Source organism: Ischnura elegans, chromosome 7, assembly GCF_921293095.1.
Source record: "Ischnura elegans chromosome 7, ioIscEleg1.1, whole genome shotgun sequence".
NCBI lineage: Eukaryota > Metazoa > Arthropoda > Insecta > Odonata > Coenagrionidae > Ischnura > Ischnura elegans.
In genome coordinates, this window is record NC_060252.1 from 101,737,447 (window position 1) to 101,759,613 (window position 22,167).

Consider the following 22,167-nt stretch of genomic DNA (forward strand, 5'->3'; position numbering starts at 1 on the left):
TAAGTCCTTATCACCAGTCCTCTCTCTCTGTAGAACTGACTGTACCAGGCCAAGGAATCTGCGGCAAATTTAAAGCGTACGTCATATCCCTCTGGTAGAAGTTGTCAATCGGGTTCCTAGGTGGCGCGGATCGACATATATTCGAAAAGTTTGAAATTTGGTCGGTAGGTGGCGTCGGCGGCAAATTTGAATTCGTGCACGGTCGCCATGCAGATCTATCTCTCTCAATTTTTTCTGTCGCTTCATTTTTTTGTGAAATTGAAATTATAGAAACCAATTAAAGCTCTTTAATTGGTTTCTATAATTTCAATTTCACAAAAAAATGAAGCGACAGAAAAAATTGAGCCAAAAACATTTGAAATCGACATAGGATAGGTAATATGGAAAGAAAACGGCCAATTGAGGAAATAACATTTATTAGCACTGATCGTTGGTAAACAGACCATAGATACAAGTAAAAATAATACTGTAAAAAATGAAAATAAATTCCAAATGCAATCAAGATCCATATCCCTTTAAGACCACATCCCATAGGGCAAGAACACAGAATAAGTTGCGACAATAGCAAAGAGATGGCATCTAATGATTCACGTGGTGACACAAGCACAGGGCAAGCATCATATCAAAAAGTACGATGTCCGTTTAAGACAACATCCCACAGAGCAAGAACACTCATTAAGTTTTGCCAATAGCAAAGGATTGGCATCAATACAATGATTCATGCAGTTATACAAGCATAGGGCAAGCATTATAGCAAAAAGTAAAATGTCCCTTTAAGACCACATCCCACAGAGCAAGAACACAGATAAGTTGAGCCAATAGCAAAAGGGTGGCATTTCATGATTCACTTGGTGACACAAGCACAGGGCAAGCATCATATCAAGCACGATGTCCCTTTAAGACCACATCCCACAGAGTAAGAACACTCATTAGGTTTTGTCAATAGCAAAGGGATGGCATCTATATAATGATTCATGTGGTTACACAAGCACAGGGCAATCATCATAGCAAAAAGTATAATGTCCCTTTAAGACTGCATCCCACAGGGCAAGAACACAAAGTAAGTTGTGACAATAGCAAAGGGATGGGATCTAATGATTCAGGCAGTGATACAAGCACGGGGCAAGCATTATAGTAAAAAAAATCCTAAGCCCCTTTATGACCACATCCCACAGGGCAAGAAAACAGAGTAGTGGTCCAATTAGTAAGGGAATGGCATCAAATGATTCAGGCAGTGATACAAGCACAGGGCAAGCATTATAGTAAAATGTACAATTTCCCTTTAAGACCACATCCCACAGGGCAAGAACACAAAGTAAGTTGTGACAATAGCAAAGGGATGGGATCTAATGATTCAGGCAGTGATACAAGCACGGGGCAAGCATTATAGTAAAAAAAATCCTAAGCCCCTTTATGACCACATCCCACAGGGCGAGAAAACAGAGTAGTGGTCCAATTAGTAAGGGAATGGCATCAAATGATTCAGGCAGTGATACAAGCACAGGGCAAGCATTATAGTAAAATGTACAATTTCCCTTTAAGACCACATCCCACAGGGCAAGAACACAAAGTAAGTTGTGACAATAGCAAAGGGATGGGATCTAATGATTCAGGCAGTGATACAAGCACGGGGCAAGCATTATAGTAAAAAAAATCCTAAGCCCCTTTATGACCACATCCCACAGGGCAAGAAAACAGAGTAGTGGTCCAATTAGTAAGGGAATGGCATCAAATGATTCAGGCAGTGATACAAGCACAGGGCAAGCATTATAGTAAAATGTACAATTTCCCTTTAAGACCACATCCCACAGGGCAAGAACACAAAGTAAGTTGTGACAATAGCAAAGGGATGGGATCTAATGATTCAGGCAGTGATACAAGCATGGGGCAAGCATTATAGCAAAAAAAATCCTATGCCCCTTTAAGACCACATCCCACAGGGCAAGAAAACAGAGTAGTGGTCCAATTAGTAAGGGAATGGCATCAAATGATTCAGGCAGTGATACAAGCACAGGGCAAGCATTATAGTAAAATGTACAATTTCCCTTTAAGACCACATCTCACAGGGCAAGAACACAAAGTAAGTTGTGACAATAGCAAAGGGATTGCATCTAATGATTCAGGCAGTGATACAAGCACGTAAGCATTATAGCAAAAAAATCCTATGCCCCTTTAAGACCACATCCCACAGGGCAAGAAAACAGAGTAGTTGTCCAATTAGTAAGGGAATGGCATCAAATGATTCAGGCAGTGATACAAGCACAGGGCAAGCATTATAGTAAAATGTACAATTTCCCTTTAAGACCACATCCCACAGGGCAAGAACACAAAATAAGTTGTGACAATAGCAAAGGGATGGGATCTAATGATTCAGGCAGTGATACAAGCACGGGGCAAGCATTATAGCAAAAAAAATCCTATGCCCCTTTAAGACCACATCCCACAGGGCAAGAAAACAGAGTAGTGGTCCAATTAGTAAGGGAATGGCATCAAATGATTCAGGCAGTGATACAAGCACAGGGCAAGCATTATAGTAAAATGTACAATTTCCCTTTAAGACCACATCTCACAGGGCAAGAACACAAAGTAAGTTGTGACAATAGCAAAGGGATTGCATCTAATGATTCAGGCAGTGATACAAGCACGTAAGCATTATAGCAAAAAAATCCTATGCCCCTTTAAGACCACATCCCACAGGGCAAGAAAACAGAGTAGTGGTCCAATTAGTAAGGGAATGGCATCAAATGATTCAGGCAGTGATACAAGCACAGGGCAAGCATTATAGTAAAATGTACAATTTCCCTTTAAGACCACATCCCACAGGGCAAGAACACAAAATAAGTTGTGACAATAGCAAAGGGATTGCATCTAATGATTCAGGCAGTGATAGAAGCACAGGGCAAGCATTATAGCAAAAAAAATCCTATGCCCCTTTAAGACCACATCCCACAGGGCGTGAAAACAGAGTAGTCGTCCAATTAGTAAAGGAATGGCATCAAATGATTCAGGCAGTGATGCAAGCACAGGTACTACATTAAAAATAAATCCCTAATCACTTCAGGACCTCCCCCAAGCAAAAACAAAATATAGCAAAAAAACACTAGAAGAGAGACACTATGGATCTAATAAAACTGTAATTATACAAGTATGTAATCAAAATTAGATATTAATGACATTTTCCATTAAAAAAATAATTTTACACCTCAAAGTGAAACACTACATGCTAATATGAAAGTCACAAAATACATTCCTATAAACATTAAACAGACATGCACTGATAACGCAATGAAACCCTTAAAAATAAATAAAATAACTACTCAAACTATTCTATTATTCTCTATTTACTATCCGTATATATTTTTCTATACCTACTATTACAATGCATTTAACTATATTTGCCTGAAGGGCCTTACCATGAATCTCACACAAAATGAAAGAAAAGTTGACTTTTTGGGACAACTTTTCTTCCATTTTGTGAGAGAGTCGCTCTTCATGGCCTCTCACAGGCAATTCCTCCAGCAACCATGTAATCCCCTCCCCGACGGCGACCACTAACTCCTCAGTGGGACACTGAGAAGGTTCATGGTCTCCCCTCTGCATCTCAAGAAAGAGATTACATGGATCTGGATTGTCTGTGAGAAGGCATGAAGAGCACAAGTTACATGTGTTGTCCTTCAGAACTGTCCTTGCCACGTGTTGTGCAACGACTGCAACTGATTGCATTTCTTTGGCAGACAACTTCACCATTTTAGGTGATGTTCTATTGGCCACAGAAATCAATCCTAGAGCATATTCTTCATGCAATAGGGAAGAGCTATCCTCATTATCTCCACTGAAAAGCTCATTCAACCCACTCAAAGAGCTGCAGTCATCAATTTCACAGTTACCACGTGAATTTGTGATAACCAATCCATTGATGACAGCAGTCTTCAAGGCTGAGACAAATTGAGATGCATTTGGAGTGCGATTACACCCACAATTTTGTCTCACAAGGTTGAATAAGTTTTCAATGGGATCCTGATTCAAACTCCGAGTGTTCATATGGCCGTACCTGCTTCCCACCCGCTCCCATAACATAGTAATTCCCCTAAGGGTAGCTATCCACCCCATTATAGAAGGGGGAGGTCCTGAAATCGCATTGGGAGGAGGCACTTTCTTCCCCTTATACTTGGGCCGCCATTCAGGAGGGATGTGGTCTCCAGCAACCCCACGGCCCTTGAACATTTTTAGTGCCCTGATTTTCTCCTCCATGAGCCGGAATGTTTCCAAATGGTGGCTTCTGGCTGTCATTGGCACCCGGTACATGCTACTGCTCCCAATCCTCTTCGCTCCCGCCTTATCTCCATTCATGGAATCGAAGAGGTTGTTCATCAGGAGCAGCAGCTCTGCTGTCCCCAGTGCAGCAGTTGGTAAAACAGCTGCAGATAAAGGGACAGAATGAGATCGCGAATATAATCTTGATCCAATATTATATGAGAGCTGATGAATGAACCTACCTCTACCAACTAAAGCCCCGACTCCCCGGCTAACATGGAGGCTGAAAACTTGGGCCGCAAGGAAAACCCTCATTTTCAAATAGCCCTCTGGGCTCAAATGGTTTTCCGTGAGCTTAAATAATCTGAAAATCACAAGAAATTAATGTGAAATGACACCAAGCAACACAGCTGCAAATTTAAATGATAAACAATAGTAATTCCATTTTGAATAGCATCTTACCTTCCACATGGATTTTGGCCATCATCATCATATACTGCCCGCACATGGCTCCAAGATGCCCTCATCATGACCACATTGCCCCCTATAGTTACAGGAACCATGAAGTCATGTGCCCAGAACAAGTTCCGGACACACTTCAAAAGATGTGGAGGGTCAAAAATTGTAACCACTGTCTTCCCTTCGAACTCAAAGGATGGTTCATCAAATGAAGCTCCCAAGAGCTGAAGGGCCCTGACATTTGTTGTAGCCATGTCACAGACAGTGGCTACTATTTTTAACCCTGTCCTCATAAGATGGTGGAGGACTTCCTGTATCAGGTGTTGTAGGGAAGTGGAAGTAACTGCCCCATTGCTGAAGTAGTATGCCACAGGGCACTTCCACTTGGACCAGAGGCCACGGACCATGAAAACCAAAGCCTTTTCAGCAATGACTTCCCGCCGTCTGCCACTTCCATGGTCCTCATATCCAGCAATATGGTCATGAACCCTGTCCCACACCAGCTCCTTTTTGAGTGACATCTCATCAAACAGCAAGCAGCAGTGCCTATCCCTTTCCTCCATTCTCTGTGCGGAGGTGGTGAGGAGGTTGAAAATGGTAGGGTTGATCCCCGTGGTGAATGGGAAAGAAGAAAGAAGCTTGGTGAGGGTTTTGCGGCAAGGAATTGGAAGGAAATTACGAAGGAAAGTATATGCACGAGGGCTCTTCTTAAAAATGGATAGGGCTTTTACCTTTAGCTCATGGGTCCACCTCCTACCTTTTGGCTTTTTCTGCCCTTCCCTCAAAAGAGTGCTTAAAAAAGTGACAGCAGAGGGGGATAAATTTTTTTCGATGGCCTTCATTAATCTGCTGTCAGGGTTAAGATCAGAGAAATTAGACTTTTTAGTCACAAGCTTTCTCCACCGATTTATTTGTCGGCGCTGATTCACCAACCTCTTGTACATGATTTTCTTGCGAGGAGTCAACTGATTGACCCTCGTCATGCCAAGGTCGAAGAGAATGGAGCGCTTTCCACCTTTCCGAGCAGCAGATGATGACAAAGGTGTAGCAAGAATCTCACTAGATTTTGAAACATCTGCTGACCGGGAAGATTCAGTGACAAATGAAGAGGTGGGATTACAATTAAGGGTAGGCACTTCATCTTCCATCATTTCTAAAGAAGGTGAACTATCTCGAAGTATTGCAGAACACCCTTCCCTAGATGTGATGGGAGAGGTCGAAATAGGGGTGAAATTTAGAGATAAACGATGGGGAGCTGAGGTGCCGGGAGTAGAAAAAACCAAATTGGTTGATGATGAATCCACAGAACATGGTAAAGGAGGAGGGGTCATATGATGGGGAGGAGTGCTGAGATCATTGGTTGGGGGGACAGGAACATCAGGAGTGCTAACAGGGTCAAGGGAAGATGGAGGAAAAAGAGTAGGCACAGCGTTCCTATTCAACTTGATGCGCTCGCTTGTTTGGAACTGGGTGGTACAGAAATGCAACTTGCACATCTGCACTCGAGCATGTAGTACATTTGCGGGGATATTCGCCAGGGCTGGGCTCTGGCAGAACCTACGCCACATCTCTGCCCTGAAAAAAAATGAAGTCATTTATCGGAAACAGCTAATGAAGACATTGAATGAAGTAACGTCATTCAAAGTTGAAACAAGCACATAGCATTTACAACTGGGAGTGAGAGAATGAAAATTCCTTTGCCTTGAGAATTAAGAGTTTCAATGACTAAAGATATCAGACCTGCGACTGATAGAGCATAGGAATAGTTACACCAGCATAAAATGAGCAGATCAAAGTGTATTCCATTGAGGCGAGGAAACCAGAAAATCAAGAACAAATTCAGTACTTTCTCACCATCATGAAGTTAGTGATGTTTCACTATGTCAAAATGATAATAGCCTCGGAAAAAGTATTAGCGATGACATTTGAAAGCATTGTAATGTAATTACGATGCCACCCTAGCACTACTAATAACTGGTCAAAAAACTTTATAACCTAAACTTCAAATTACCAACACAATGAATGCCAGAGGGGATACCTGAAAGTACCTTTTCACACAAGATTTTCCCTTCGCTATACACAGCGGGAATCCGAATCGTCCATGTAAACACAATACCCCCAAGCACATCTTGATGTCGATGATAACAAAGAAGTTAGCGCTTGTGGGACATGTCATGACACCATCGAAAATTAACATTATGTCGCGGCGAAATGAAAATATAATGAGAAAATATTGTCAACCAAATAAATCATACCCTTTAGTGAATAAGTAAGAAAACAATCGTGCTTCGGGTGTCCGGAATTCGGAGTCGCACGACCCTAACCGGAGACGGCGAGGATAGGGCTCTCATTAACTAATCCGCAATTAAGCATTTAATATACCCCTCCCCCCCTTAGAGCTGTAATATTATCAATCTGGCTTGCAATTGCTCGAATGCAAGCACGCAAATCATGCGACGCAGATAGTCACCAAACCCTCGAAAAGCAATCATTAAGAAGGGAAATATATTTTTAAAATATACATGTGTTATTTCAGCGGATCCACAATTCAGTCATAGAGAGCATTCATTATTAAGGGAAATATAATTAATTAACAGTGGCATTACCAGAACTGCGTTAATACAAACCACCTTCGCCGATATTTGCAACACGACCAATTTCACTATAATAAATAATAACATTTAATCAATAATTACTTACCTTTCCACCGTCATAGGAAACCTATGCATGCCGTCAACTTTTCGGCTGCTGCAGCCGGCCACTGCACAAGTTGTCTTCGGCATTTTTCACTGACAAGATGTTTCAGCAGGCAAAAGCGTGCAGGAAAAACATGTGACCACAAGTGAACACGTGAGAACGTTCGCGTTTCTCAGAGTCGACGGGACTGATACCTGATACCCCCTCCCCTCATGCGCATGTGATCTTCCCCTCATGCGCCTGTGAACCTCGCCTCCGGCGTCAGTGTCGACACCTACCATACAAAGAGGAGTACTACGTGTATATCTGCCTAGACCCCATGCGCCCTCTTGAAACCCGACTTGCGAACTTCTTCCGATTTGAAACAGCCTACCCCGTCGCGCCATTACTGATTCCTTGGCCTGGTCCAGGCCAAGGAATCAGTAATGGCGCGACGGGGTAGGCTGTTTCAAATCGGAAGAAGTTCGCAAGTCGGGTTTCAAGAGGGCGCATGGGGTCTAGGCAGATATACACGTAGTACTCCTCTTTGTATGGTAGGTGTCGACACTGACGCCGGAGGCGAGGTTCACAGGCGCATGAGGGGAAGATCACATGCGCATGAGGGGAGGGGGTATCAGGTATCAGTCCCGTCGACTCTGAGAAACGCGAACGTTCTCACGTGTTCACTTGTGGTCACATGTTTTTCCTGCACGCTTTTGCCTGCTGAAACATCTTGTCAGTGAAAAATGCCGAAGACAACTTGTGCAGTGGCCGGCTGCAGCAGCCGAAAAGTTGACGGCATGCATAGGTTTCCTATGACGGTGGAAAGGTAAGTAATTATTGATTAAATGTTATTATTTATTATAGTGAAATTGGTCGTGTTGCAAATATCGGCGAAGGTGGTTTGTATTAACGCAGTTCTGGTAATGCCACTGTTAATTAATTATATTTCCCTTAATAATGAATGCTCTCTATGACTGAATTGTGGATCCGCTGAAATAACACATGTATATTTTAAAAATATATTTCCCTTCTTAATGATTGCTTTTCGAGGGTTTGGTGACTATCTGCGTCGCATGATTTGCGTGCTTGCATTCGAGCAATTGCAAGCCAGATTGATAATATTACAGCTCTAAGGGGGGGAGGGGTATATTAAATGCTTAATTGCGGATTAGTTAATGAGAGCCCTATCCTCGCCGTCTCCGGTTAGGGTCGTGCGACTCCGAATTCCGGACACCCGAAGCACGATTGTTTTCTTACTTATTCACTAAAGGGTATGATTTATTTGGTTGACAATATTTTCTCATTATATTTTCATTTCGCCGCGACATAATGTTAATTTTCGATGGTGTCATGACATGTCCCACAAGCGCTAACTTCTTTGTTATCATCGACATCAAGATGTGCTTGGGGGTATTGTGTTTACATGGACGATTCGGATTCCCGCTGTGTATAGCGAAGGGAAAATCTTGTGTGAAAAGGTACTTTCAGGTATCCCCTCTGGCATTCATTGTGTTGGTAATTTGAAGTTTAGGTTATAAAGTTTTTTGACCAGTTATTAGTAGTGCTAGGGTGGCATCGTAATTACATTACAATGCTTTCAAATGTCATCGCTAATACTTTTTCCGAGGCTATTATCATTTTGACATAGTGAAACATCACTAACTTCATGATGGTGAGAAAGTACTGAATTTGTTCTTGATTTTCTGGTTTCCTCGCCTCAATGGAATACACTTTGATCTGCTCATTTTATGCTGGTGTAACTATTCCTATGCTCTATCAGTCGCAGGTCTGATATCTTTAGTCATTGAAACTCTTAATTCTCAAGGCAAAGGAATTTTCATTCTCTCACTCCCAGTTGTAAATGCTATGTGCTTGTTTCAACTTTGAATGACGTTACTTCATTCAATGTCTTCATTAGCTGTTTCCGATAAATGACTTCATTTTTTTTCAGGGCAGAGATGTGGCGTAGGTTCTGCCAGAGCCCAGCCCTGGCGAATATCCCCGCAAATGTACTACATGCTCGAGTGCAGATGTGCAAGTTGCATTTCTGTACCACCCAGTTCCAAACAAGCGAGCGCATCAAGTTGAATAGGAACGCTGTGCCTACTCTTTTTCCTCCATCTTCCCTTGACCCTGTTAGCACTCCTGATGTTCCTGTCCCCCCAACCAATGATCTCAGCACTCCTCCCCATCATATGACCCCTCCTCCTTTACCATGTTCTGTGGATTCATCATCAACCAATTTGGTTTTTTCTACTCCCGGCACCTCAGCTCCCCATCGTTTATCTCTAAATTTCACCCCTATTTCGACCTCTCCCATCACATCTAGGGAAGGGTGTTCTGCAATACTTCGAGATAGTTCACCTTCTTTAGAAATGATGGAAGATGAAGTGCCTACCCTTAATTGTAATCCCACCTCTTCATTTGTCACTGAATCTTCCCGGTCAGCAGATGTTTCAAAATCTAGTGAGATTCTTGCTACACCTTTGTCATCATCTGCTGCTCGGAAAGGTGGAAAGCGCTCCATTCTCTTCGACCTTGGCATGACGAGGGTCAATCAGTTGACTCCTCGCAAGAAAATCATGTACAAGAGGTTGGTGAATCAGCGCCGACAAATAAATCGGTGGAGAAAGCTTGTGACTAAAAAGTCTAATTTCTCTGATCTTAACCCTGACAGCAGATTAATGAAGGCCATCGAAAAAAATTTATCCCCCTCTGCTGTCACTTTTTTAAGCACTCTTTTGAGGGAAGGGCAGAAAAAGCCAAAAGGTAGGAGGTGGACCCATGAGCTAAAGGTAAAAGCCCTATCCATTTTTAAGAAGAGCCCTCGTGCATATACTTTCCTTCGTAATTTCCTTCCAATTCCTTGCCGCAAAACCCTCACCAAGCTTCTTTCTTCTTTCCCATTCACCACGGGGATCAACCCTACCATTTTCAACCTCCTCACCACCTCCGCACAGAGAATGGAGGAAAGGGATAGGCACTGCTGCTTGCTGTTTGATGAGATGTCACTCAAAAAGGAGCTGGTGTGGGACAGGGTTCATGACCATATTGCTGGATATGAGGACCATGGAAGTGGCAGACGGCGGGAAGTCATTGCTGAAAAGGCTTTGGTTTTCATGGTCCGTGGCCTCTGGTCCAAGTGGAAGTGCCCTGTGGCATACTACTTCAGCAATGGGGCAGTTACTTCCACTTCCCTACAACACCTGATACAGGAAGTCCTCCACCATCTTATGAGGACAGGGTTAAAAATAGTAGCCACTGTCTGTGACATGGCTACAACAAATGTCAGGGCCCTTCAGCTCTTGGGAGCTTCATTTGATGAACCATCCTTTGAGTTCGAAGGGAAGACAGTGGTTACAATTTTTGACCCTCCACATCTTTTGAAGTGTGTCCGGAACTTGTTCTGGGCACATGACTTCATGGTTCCTGTAACTATAGGGGGCAATGTGGTCATGATGAGGGCATCTTGGAGCCATGTGCGGGCAGTATATGATGATGATGGCCAAAATCCATGTGGAAGGTAAGATGCTATTCAAAATGGAATTACTATTGTTTATCATTTAAATTTGCAGCTGTGTTGCTTGGTGTCATTTCACATTAATTTCTTGTGATTTTCAGATTATTTAAGCTCACGGAAAACCATTTGAGCCCAGAGGGCTATTTGAAAATGAGGGTTTTCCTTGCGGCCCAAGTTTTCAGCCTCCATGTTAGCCGGGGAGTCGGGGCTTTAGTTGGTAGAGGTAGGTTCATTCATCAGCTCTCATATAATATTGGATCAAGATTATATTCGCGATCTCATTCTGTCCCTTTATCTGCAGCTGTTTTACCAACTGCTGCACTGGGGACAGCAGAGCTGCTGCTCCTGATGAACAACCTCTTCGATTCCATGAATGGAGATAAGGCGGGAGCGAAGAGGATTGGGAGCAGTAGCATGTACCGGGTGCCAATGACAGCCAGAAGCCACCATTTGGAAACATTCCGGCTCATGGAGGAGAAAATCAGGGCACTAAAAATGTTCAAGGGCCGTGGGGTTGCTGGAGACCACATCCCTCCTGAATGGCGGCCCAAGTATAAGGGGAAGAAAGTGCCTCCTCCCAATGCGATTTCAGGACCTCCCCCTTCTATAATGGGGTGGATAGCTACCCTTAGGGGAATTACTATGTTATGGGAGCGGGTGGGAAGCAGGTACGGCCATATGAACACTCGGAGTTTGAATCAGGATCCCATTGAAAACTTATTCAACCTTGTGAGACAAAATTGTGGGTGTAATCGCACTCCAAATGCATCTCAATTTGTCTCAGCCTTGAAGACTGCTGTCATCAATGGATTGGTTATCACAAATTCACGTGGTAACTGTGAAATTGATGACTGCAGCTCTTTGAGTGGGTTGAATGAGCTTTTCAGTGGAGATAATGAGGATAGCTCTTCCCTATTGCATGAAGAATATGCTCTAGGATTGATTCCTGTGGCCAATAGAACATCACCTAAAATGGTGAAGTTGTCTGCCAAAGAAATGCAATCAGTTGCAGTCGTTGCACAACACGTGGCAAGGACAGTTCTGAAGGACAACACATGTAACTTGTGCTCTTCATGCCTTCTCACAGACAATCCAGATCCATGTAATCTCTTTCTTGAGATGCAGAGGGGAGACCATGAACCTTCTCAGTGTCCCACTGAGGAGTTAGTGGTCGCCGTCGGGGAGGGGATTACATGGTTGCTGGAGGAATTGCCTGTGAGAGGCCATGAAGAGCGACTCTCTCACAAAATGGAAGAAGAGTTGTCCCAAAAAGTCAACTTTTCTTTCATTTTGTGTGAGATTCATTGTAAGGCCCTTCAGGCAAATATAGTTAAATGCATTGTGATAGTAGGTATAGAAAAATATATAAGGAAAGTAAATAGGGAATAATAGAATAGTTTGAGTAGTTATTTTATTTGTTTTTAAGGGTTTCATTGCGTTATCAGTGCATGTCTGTTTAATGTTTATAGGAATGTATTTTGTGACTTTCATATTAGCATGTAGTGTTTCACTTTGAGGTGTAAAATTATTTTTTTAAAGGAAAATGTCATTAATATCTAAACTTGATTACATACTTGTATAATTACAGTTTTATTAGATCCATAGTGTCTCTCTTCTAGTGTTTTTTTGCTATATTTTGTTTTTGCTTGGGGGAGGTCCTGAAGTGATTAGGGATTTATTTTTAATGTAGTACCTGTGCTTGCATCACTGCCTGAATCATTTGATGCCATTCCTTTACTAATTGGACGACTACTCTGTTTTCTTGCCCTGTGGGATGTGGTCTTAAAGGGGCATAGGATTTTTTTTGCTATAATGCTTGCCCTGTGCTTCTATCACTGCCTGAATCATTAGATGCAATCCCTTTGCTATTGTCACAACTTATTTTGTGTTCTTGCCCTGTGGGATGTGGTCTTAAAGGGAAATTGTACATTTTACTATAATGCTTGCCCTGTGCTTGTATCACTGCCTGAATCATTTGATGCCATTCCCTTACTAATTGGACAACTACTCTGTTTTCTTGCCCTGTGGGATGTGGTCTTAAAGGGGCATAGGATTTTTTTGCTATAATGCTTACGTGCTTGTATCACTGCCTGAATCATTAGATGCAATCCCTTTGCTATTGTCACAACTTACTTTGTGTTCTTGCCCTGTGAGATGTGGTCTTAAAGGGAAATTGTACATTTTACTATAATGCTTGCCCTGTGCTTGTATCACTGCCTGAATCATTTGATGCCATTCCCTTACTAATTGGACCACTACTCTGTTTTCTTGCCCTGTGGGATGTGGTCTTAAAGGGAAATTGTACATTTTACTATAATGCTTGCCCTGTGCTTGTATCACTGCCTGAATCATTTGATGCCATTCCCTTACTAATTGGACCACTACTCTGTTTTCTTGCCCTGTGGGATGTGGTCATAAAGGGGCTTAGGATTTTTTTTACTATAATGCTTGCCCCGTGCTTGTATCATTGCCTGAATCATTAGATCCCATCCCTTTGCTATTGTCACAACTTACTTTGTGTTCTTGCCCTGTGGGATGTGGTCTTAAAGGGAAATTGTACATTTTACTATAATGCTTGCCCTGTGCTTGTATCACTGCCTGAATCATTTGATGCCATTCCCTTACTAATTGGACCACTACTCTGTTTTCTTGCCCTGTGGGATGTGGTCATAAAGGGGCTTAGGATTTTTTTTACTATAATGCTTGCCCCGTGCTTGTATCACTGCCTGAATCATTAGATCCCATCCCTTTGCTATTGTCACAACTTACTTTGTGTTCTTGCCCTGTGGGATGTGGTCTTAAAGGGAAATTGTACATTTTACTATAATGCTTGCCCTGTGCTTGTATCACTGCCTGAATCATTCCCTTACTAATTGGACAACTACTCTGTTTTCTTGCCCTGTGGGATGTGGTCATAAAGGGGCTTAGGATTTTTTTTACTATAATGCTTGCCCCGTGCTTGTATCACTGCCTGAATCATTAGATCCCATCCCTTTGCTATTGTCACAACTTACTTTGTGTTCTTGCCCTGTGGGATGCAGTCTTAAAGGGACATTATACTTTTTGCTATGATGATTGCCCTGTGCTTGTGTAACCACATGAATCATTATATAGATGCCATCCCTTTGCTATTGACAAAACCTAATGAGTGTTCTTACTCTGTGGGATGTGGTCTTAAAGGGACATCGTGCTTGATATGATGCTTGCCCTGTGCTTGTGTCACCAAGTGAATCATGAAATGCCACCCTTTTGCTATTGGCTCAACTTATCTGTGTTCTTGCTCTGTGGGATGTGGTCTTAAAGGGACATTTTACTTTTTGCTATAATGCTTGCCCTATGCTTGTATAACTGCATGAATCATTGTATTGATGCCAATCCTTTGCTATTGGCAAAACTTAATGAGTGTTCTTGCTCTGTGGGATGTTGTCTTAAACGGACATCGTACTTTTTGATATGATGCTTGCCCTGTGCTTGTGTCACCACGTGAATCATTAGATGCCATCTCTTTGCTATTGTCGCAACTTATTCTGTGTTCTTGCCCTATGGGATGTGGTCTTAAAGGGATATGGATCTTGATTGCATTTGGAATTTATTTTCATTTTTTACAGTATTATTTTTACTTGTATCTATGGTCTGTTTACCAACGATCAGTGCTAATAAATGTTATTTCCTCAATTGGCCGTTTTCTTTCCATATTACCTATCCTATGTCGATTTCAAATGTTTTTGGCTCAATTTTTTCTGTCGCTTCATTTTTTTGTGAAATTGAAATTATAGAAACCAATTAAAGCTATCTGCATGGCGACCGTGCACGAATTCAAATTTGCCGCCGACGCCACCTACCGACCAAATTTCAAACTTTTTGAATATATGTCGATCCGCGCCACCTAGGAACCCGATTGACAACTTCTACCAGAGGGATATGACGTACGCTTTAAATTTGCCGCAGATTCCTTGGCCTGGCCTGGACTGTACTTTCTCGCGCCCCTGGCGTGGCGCTCCTCATCCCTCTATCGGCGAGCCCTTAAATTACTTGCTGGAGACTCGCACAGGGGCGCCACAACTCATATTACCAAAAATTCATCAAATAATGTTATAAAAAGGTGAAACAACATATAGTAAAGATTTCCTTAAGTTTTTGAACATATACCTTTACTTGTTTTTGAAACAATTTCTTTCCATAACCTACTGCAAAATCAGCAAAAATGCCTCGGCACTTTTGGCATAGTGCCTAGAAAATCGGTAGGCACTTAAAGAGTTAAGTTTAGTAATATAAAAATGATACATTTTTATTAAATTTTATTTGATTGCCTCTTAATCCTTCTAGCGCTATCCTTCTTCCTGGGGTACTGGCGAGAAACACGGAGGATATTTTCATAAAATATAGCAGCTAGGAAAAAAACTATACAAAGCTATTTTATTACATATCCACAAACAGTTTTGTTAATTGTTGAGGTTAAACTGGTTAATATTGACAAAATATTTTTACGTTTACTGAAATAAAATATATCTATATAATTTTGTAGTAAGTCATAGCAAATTAAATACATAATGTACTATGCAAGAGCCAATATATCAGCCCACCACACTTTTCACCCAAATGGAAAAACCGATATATCGGTCCGCCACATTAAGAGTGTTAAAACAAAATGCCTACATTTAGTGTATCATCTCACAATTTCATTTTGCATTCTTCTTCATTTGCAGGTTTCTCCAGTTGAAATTGAGGCTGTCATAGCAGAACATCCTGATGTACTTTCTGTTGGTGTTGTTGCTCTTCCTAATCCTGAAACAACATCTCTGGCAAGGGCATATGTAGTTCGCAAACCAGGAAAGTCAGTCACTGAAGATGAAGTACTGCTCCATGTCGCAGGTACAAATGATTTTCATACCTTAAATTTCCCCATGCCCAAAGAAGCTTACAGTATGTAGTTTTGAGCAGTGGCAGATCCAGGATAGGGAAAAGGGAGGGTTAATTAATCTGACAATATTTCTAATTAATTAACCTGACAATAGGACTGAGTGAACAATCTCATTCACGAGACTCAAGGGTCAAAGGGTCAATGGGACAATGAAATGGAAGAGAGGCAGGCACTACACAAAACAAAAACATTGAATTTTCATCAAAAGATGATTCATCAACATGTACCTGTTTTTTTAAGCAAAAGTTTGTGTGCACTTGTGTGAAAAGGTAATAGGATTATTTCAGTGATTTGATACACTGTGATGAAATCATGAATTTAATCCAATCAAATCAACATATAAATCTGACAAATAATATGTACTACTATTCATAAATCATGATGATCTATATCAGCGGCACAGCGATCGCTCGAGGTGGGGCTTTAGGGGATGAAACCTCCCCCCCACCCCCCAGAGCTCAGAAATATTTTTAAGTTTAATCCATTTTTCCAAATTGGATTTATAATTCTTATAGAATAGTATAATTATTAATAAAGTATCCCTCAGAGAGCTGTAAAGCTCACCATTTACCTTAAAAGTTTTCTGGGGAAGGGTCCCCGCACTTACCCCCAGATTTCTCTGTATTAGTTGCACCTAAAACCCCCCCCCTTCATTTCTAGCTGTGTCCCTAATTTACTAAGAACTAACATAGGTGCATTTCACCAAAATCTCTCCAATCCTTAAACATCAAGCCTCTTTTACAGTTTCATACTAATCGTAAGTTAATAATTAACTTTTCAAATTTTTTCAGGTAAATTAGAATTCTATAAACATCTACATGGAGGAGTAAAATTTGTAAGCTATCTGCCAATCAATAGTGGAGGGAAGCTGGACAGAAAAGAACTACATGACAAGGCTATAAAAGAAATGCAACATATGGTAAAAACTCTCTAATGTAGAAAACAATAATAGCTATTAATAAATACTAAACAATACTAAGAATGTACAAATTATCTCAAGTTATTCCACCTCTTTGATTAAGACCAAATAGCCTCATTTTTCATTATTTTATTTCACAAAAATATAACATTATATATCAAATAAGGCATAACAATACGATAAAACAGTCATTACCAGTATCATAATAAATGCATATTATTTTACACACTTCAACAATTTTCACACCCACAGGAATGAATTTCGGAGTAAGCGTAGGATTCAAAGCCTTTGCTTACACCAATATTTTAAGAAGTCTTCTCAACTGTACACACACACGCACACAGGCACACGCAAGTACACTCAAACTTTGAATTGCACAATCACACGGAATACTGTTTCTCACGAGGTCACATTTGACACAACTTCATCATCACCACATTACCCACATTAAAAGGCAGAGAGGGGTAGTTTGTAACCCCTGGTGAATTATAAAAGCAGCAAATAAAATAACAGGGTGCTTGCATGTGGTTTTCCACGTTATGATGTTAGATGCCACTGCTCCTTGACCGGCAATCACACTTCTCCAACTGATAGTACATATGTTGATACCTTCAGTAAATAATCATCCTGGAAATGAATTACCTACAGAGGCACTTAGCAATATAGGTAATTTATCAGAAATTGATGGGTGATTTGCCAGAACCCAAAGACCTGATCAAATCCAATAAAAGATTCAGTGGAGGAGGGGATAGAAGAAATATACTCTTCGAAGAGCAATTGTTGGTAGTGAATCAGTTTCTTACAGTTGTATCCACACACAAAGGTCCTTAAAAGGAAGGTTCTCACCACTATTCGTAACCATAGGTAAGAGGCCTTCTCCAAGGAGATGGTAAATAATCCTCACAGATTCATTTTATGCACAAATTTCCTGGGTCCACTGGTCCTAGGACTGGTCCACAACAAAAATCGTTTTCACCTCCTACCACCAGATGATGAATCCGCACTGGCCTGCGAGATACCCTCGATGGTATGCCTTATCCAGTCTAAACTTCCTTTTATACCCTCAAATTCCAATTTTCCGCAAGCAACCCCATTGCTTGTGGCAATCCTTCCTGTTTCCACACCCAACACTGTCCACTTTGGCAGCATTTGCTGACTATCATCCAAATGGATAGTTTGCTGCAACAGGGGAGCTCCAGGAAGCTGCATAGCCTATATTGGAAATTTGCATGACTCGTTTAATGTGTCAGAATAATATTGTTTATTTTTTCAATATTACATACTTCATATTAACATTAGCATCAGACAAACATTTTCATATTAACATTTGGAGTATGCTCCTATACGGAAATGAGGCATGGACAATGACTGAAGCAGAGAAAGCAAGGATAGAGGCCTTCGAAATGTGGTGCTACAGAAGAGTGATGAGGATCAAATGGATCGACCGAGTTAGTAACGAGGAAGTTCTCAGAAGATTAGGTGAGAAGAGAAGCCTCATGAAAACCTTGATAGGAAGACGGAACAACCACATAGGCCACATCTTGAGACATGATGGCCTGATGAAGACAATCGTCGAGGGACAAGTGGAAGGCAAGAATGGAAAAGGAATACCTCGAACAAAATATATGGAACAAGTAAAGAGAGATGTGAAAGAGAAGAAATACCTACGTAGGTGTTAAAAGATTAGCTGATAGGAGAACTGAGTGGATAGCTGCGTCAAACCAATCCTAGGATTGTTGACCAGTGATGATGATGAACATTAGCATTCTAACCCAGTCAACACAACAATTGTGGCCATAATGTGGCCGTACTGTGGTCATAGTGGGTTGCCATCATGGCCCCATAGTGGTTTTGACCCCCGGCCATAGTGTGGCCAAAGTGTGGCTCGCCATAATGTGGCTTAAGTGTGGATAATACACATTCTTTATACCAATTGAATCAATCAACTTCCATTTTAATAGCTTACCAACTAACCTGTATCAATAGCAACCGTAATATACTTATGTTTACAAATGTTTGGTTTGCCAATCTGTGGCATTCCTGAGACGATCCACAGTGTGGCCATAGTTTAGTATGTTTGGCAAGCCAAACTATGGCTTGCCGCATGGCAACCGCAGTCTGGCCGTAATATGGCAAGCTGTGGCTAGACATAGCCATAGTTGCCACAGGCAACCCACAATTTGGCCACACTGTGGCCATAAATGTTGTGTTGACTGGGAATTTACATATAAATTCTATAGTTGAAAGATTATGTTTGAAGAAAGAAAGTCTGAACCTAAAGATGTAAGTTGTAATATCGTAGAAACCAGTTTCTGGCCACACCTTTAGGAAATAAACCTGAGAAATTCTCAAGTTGAGGAGGGATATTTCCAGAAAAATTAGTTATTTTGAGGTCATTTGGAGATTTCACAGTTTTGATAATTATGGCATTTGCAGTGCTCCTTTGTGATGTGAGGGAACTATTTTGAAGGCCCGCCATGATCCACCAATATCGATTATATCGAACCGGTGGATCATGGCGGGCCTTCAAAATAGTTCGCGGGCCTTCAAAATAGTTCCCTCACATCACTTTGGATACCTCAAAATTTAAAATTTCGTCTTCCCGAAGTTGCTAGCATGAGTGGTTTTCCAAAGTTTACCTCATTCATTGGAGGCATTCTCTTTCAGGTAACTGGGATGTAAGGTGAAAATTTTAATTTTAAGATTATAGTGTCCTAGAGGACATGGAAATCATGGACCCTTATTTCATCTCAAAATTTTTGTTTTTTTTTTTAATTAAGTACCAATATAATTAAACCTGTTTTGTGTGGAGAGTTCATCTGACTCAACATTACATATTCTGAGATAATATGGATCTAATGAATGTACTTTGCTTCTTTGAGCACTCAACTTAAGGAGATACCTCGTCAGCATTTACAACTTCAGAATTACTGCAACTGTACCCATGGGCGTACCCAGCAAGGGGCAAGGTAGGAGAAGCTGCCCCCCCTAGAAGCAAAAATTGAAAAGTCTTTAAGCCTTTCGAGACGGCGGAGTTTTCGTCTTAGCATGACTGCTGTACTGAGCCCCAAGAGACTCTTCTTTCTCGTGGTACGGGGCATTTTAGGAGGACATTCCTTTAGAAGGGTCTCGCTGAACCTTTTTCGACCCCTCCACGCTGGGACTTTGCATTATGTCGAACTCCAAGAGTAGTTGTGCTCCCTCCTTTCCGGGTTTACGACCATATCTGCGGCATTGGTTCGCGGTCAACCTATGTATTGCTTATATATATTTAGCAAATGGATAATTGTTGCCGGCACATAAATTACAGACTTTGAATTGGATTCCTCATTTTTTTCTAAGCATTTTCAAATTTTAATCGAAGTTCTAAGGCCAATATTAACGCATTTAATGCAGCAACATTTTCCATGTTGATTTTTATACATAACTGGAGATATAAGTTAATATTTATCGTAGAATTTCATTTAAAAATTGTAAACGCTGCTCAAAAGACAAATAATTCAATTCTTAGTTTATTTTTCTTGAGAAATGAACAAATATTTATTTCGAAACCTGACTGGATAAACAATTGTATGACCGCTGTCCCTTACCGCTAAGATGGGTTATAGTAGACGATTCCTTAGGCTTTCGTTTTCCTGGCTAGGAAAATCTCACACGTAAATATACGCCCGTCGTCTCCCGGGTCACGAAACGTCCACACGTATATTTACGTGTATAGTAGTAGGGAAAAGGTTAAGCAAAATCAGTACCTAATTGAAATTAAAGTACCGTATTTATCTTGATATAGCCCACCCCCTTTTTTTTAAATGCCTGTGGTAAAGTAAAGTGGGGACTACATTCAAACCTATTATTTAAATATTTTCCCGAAACTGAAGCCTCAAAATTAGGGGGGTGGGACTATATTCAGAGGGGGACTATATTTCGAGAAATACGGTATTTAATAAATTTTCTTTAAACCCACGAAAAATGATATGTATTAGAATAAGATATGTAACAAAAATAAAACTATTTTTTCAAATGTCACAACTTGGCTTACCCCCCCTAGACCATGGTTTGCCCTCTCCCCTAGTTATGATCCTGGGTACACCTTTGACGTACTGTACCTCGAATAAGCTAGCAGATGTTATGGTTTACCTATATGTGTACTCCATTGGATGGAATTCAGATCAAAATTATACTGGTTATTTGAAATCAAATATGCAATGTGTACTTACACTACAGGATTTCTTGGAATCCGAATAAACCTCTTCTGCACAAACAGTTCTTGAAAATTCACTGCTTGAGTTGCTGCATGGTACCAAGTTTAAGTTGATTGGTTCCAAGCGATCTCCTGAAATACAATTATATGTATGAGAAATCAAGGCCATCATTTTATATTTACATATACATATGCACCTGACTTGGAGAATAAAAGTTTTCCTCCTCTAAAATCGAGATCCATAAAATGTTCATTAAAAAGGCTGCCACTAAACTTTTATCAACTATTACTATTGTATGGGCACAAGAGAAAGGCCCCACTCACAATCAGTGCCTGGTACATGGGCACAAGGAAATTACCCAGTCAGCACAAAAGATAACAGAAAATTTTCTGGTAATTTGGGGCAAATTTACCCTAGTAACCTTTACCCTTTCTTTAACATGTTATTACTCGACGCATGCAGAATTGCCAAAAGTGAAGTGTAAAAAATATATAGTGGTGCATTTATTTGATTGTATGAGGTTGAGAAAAGTTTAAAGCAGAAAAGTAAAGTTCAATATAACCACAGCAACACTGTAGTGATATTTTTCAAATTATTTTCGATTTTATTTCGCAAATAGTTTCACATTATATACACGCTATCGATGAAAGGCTATGGTCATTAACAAAAATTCAAGTACTTAAAAATTACCTGATTTTTTCGTAAATAAATAGAAAAGAGTACTAATTTTCGTCGGATAACTAATTATTTTAGATAAAATAATTTTATGAAAGATCGAATTCACATCTTGACGGTTGGCTATTTTTGATCGTCAACTGCGATTTGCATCTAATGGACCGTAATGTTGGCTACGAGTGGACAAATAAACAATGAAGGAGGAATATGAATGCGACTGCAAGTGCCGAAGTAGAGTGCCTGGCAATTATAATTTCTAGCTATTACTGGAGCATGAAGTAAACTAAACTAAGTTGCCTGATACAATGCTGAAAATAGTAAAATATAATTCAGTAGAAAATTTAACCAGAGAGTTGCATCACTTTTTGTTGTGACGCCATGGTGAGACAATATACTTTTTAATAACCAATATAACTGAAATTTGGTTCCCTCAACCTCTGCTAAAGTATAGTGCTCTTTATTTACAGTGATTTCATTGAAAATTTCAGGTGAAAAAGTTTGGAAAAAACAGTGTTTAGGATTCTCATTTGGGCAAATTTGT

General features: G+C 40.7%; 4 protein-coding genes across 4 annotated transcripts in view; 2 read left to right on the top strand and 2 right to left on the bottom strand.

Moving 5' to 3' along the window:
• Nucleotides 1-16,808, top strand: part of LOC124162673 (4-coumarate--CoA ligase-like 5) — a 58,415-nt gene extending 41,607 nt beyond the window's left edge. Inside the window, exons 12-13 of the mRNA XM_046539275.1 lie at nucleotides 15,619-15,784; nucleotides 16,625-16,808. Coding sequence (XP_046395231.1) covers nucleotides 15,619-15,784; nucleotides 16,625-16,767 — 309 coding nt within the window. The 3' untranslated portion in view covers nucleotides 16,768-16,808. The remainder of the gene's footprint in view (nucleotides 1-15,618; nucleotides 15,785-16,624) is intronic.
• LOC124162670 lies at nucleotides 400-7,757 on the bottom strand. Its single transcript, XM_046539272.1, has 4 exons — nucleotides 7,414-7,757; nucleotides 4,717-6,288; nucleotides 4,497-4,618; nucleotides 400-4,418 (listed from the first exon to the last, which is right to left on the bottom strand). Exons 1-4 carry the CDS (start codon nucleotides 7,494-7,496, stop codon nucleotides 3,331-3,333), a joined length of 2,865 nt encoding a protein of 954 aa, XP_046395228.1. The 5' UTR covers nucleotides 7,497-7,757; the 3' UTR covers nucleotides 400-3,330.
• Nucleotides 8,008-14,587, top strand: LOC124162671. The gene is made up of 4 exons (XM_046539273.1): nucleotides 8,008-8,218; nucleotides 9,344-10,915; nucleotides 11,014-11,135; nucleotides 11,214-14,587. The coding sequence occupies exons 1-4, from the start codon at nucleotides 8,136-8,138 to the stop codon at nucleotides 12,299-12,301; spliced, it is 2,865 nt and encodes a 954-aa protein (XP_046395229.1). The 5' UTR covers nucleotides 8,008-8,135; the 3' UTR covers nucleotides 12,302-14,587.
• A 57-nt stretch (nucleotides 16,809-16,865) lies between the features above and the next one.
• The window catches only part of LOC124162672 (atrial natriuretic peptide-converting enzyme), a 135,994-nt gene continuing 130,692 nt past the window's right edge, over nucleotides 16,866-22,167 (bottom strand). Inside the window, exons 14-15 of the mRNA XM_046539274.1 lie at nucleotides 20,967-21,082; nucleotides 16,866-17,964 (exon numbers count right to left, since the gene is read on the bottom strand). Coding sequence (XP_046395230.1) covers nucleotides 17,725-17,964; nucleotides 20,967-21,082 — 356 coding nt within the window. The 3' untranslated portion in view covers nucleotides 16,866-17,724. The remainder of the gene's footprint in view (nucleotides 17,965-20,966; nucleotides 21,083-22,167) is intronic.

Excerpts from the sequence above, each read along its gene's own strand:
- LOC124162670 (XM_046539272.1), bottom strand. The coding sequence starts at position 7,496 with ATGCCGAAGACAACTTGTGCAGTGGCCGGCTGCAGCAGCCGAAAAGTT. Across the intron at positions 6,289-7,413 it reads TTTCCTATGACGGTGGAAAG|GGCAGAGATGTGGCGTAGGT; the intron begins GTAAGTAATTAT and ends ATTTTTTTTCAG. Across the intron at positions 4,619-4,716 it reads GGCCAAAATCCATGTGGAAG|ATTATTTAAGCTCACGGAAA; the intron begins GTAAGATGCTAT and ends TGTGATTTTCAG.
- LOC124162671 (XM_046539273.1), top strand. The coding sequence starts at position 8,136 with ATGCCGAAGACAACTTGTGCAGTGGCCGGCTGCAGCAGCCGAAAAGTT. Across the intron at positions 10,916-11,013 it reads GGCCAAAATCCATGTGGAAG|ATTATTTAAGCTCACGGAAA; the intron begins GTAAGATGCTAT and ends TGTGATTTTCAG. Across the intron at positions 11,136-11,213 it reads CGGGGCTTTAGTTGGTAGAG|CTGTTTTACCAACTGCTGCA; the intron begins GTAGGTTCATTC and ends CTTTATCTGCAG.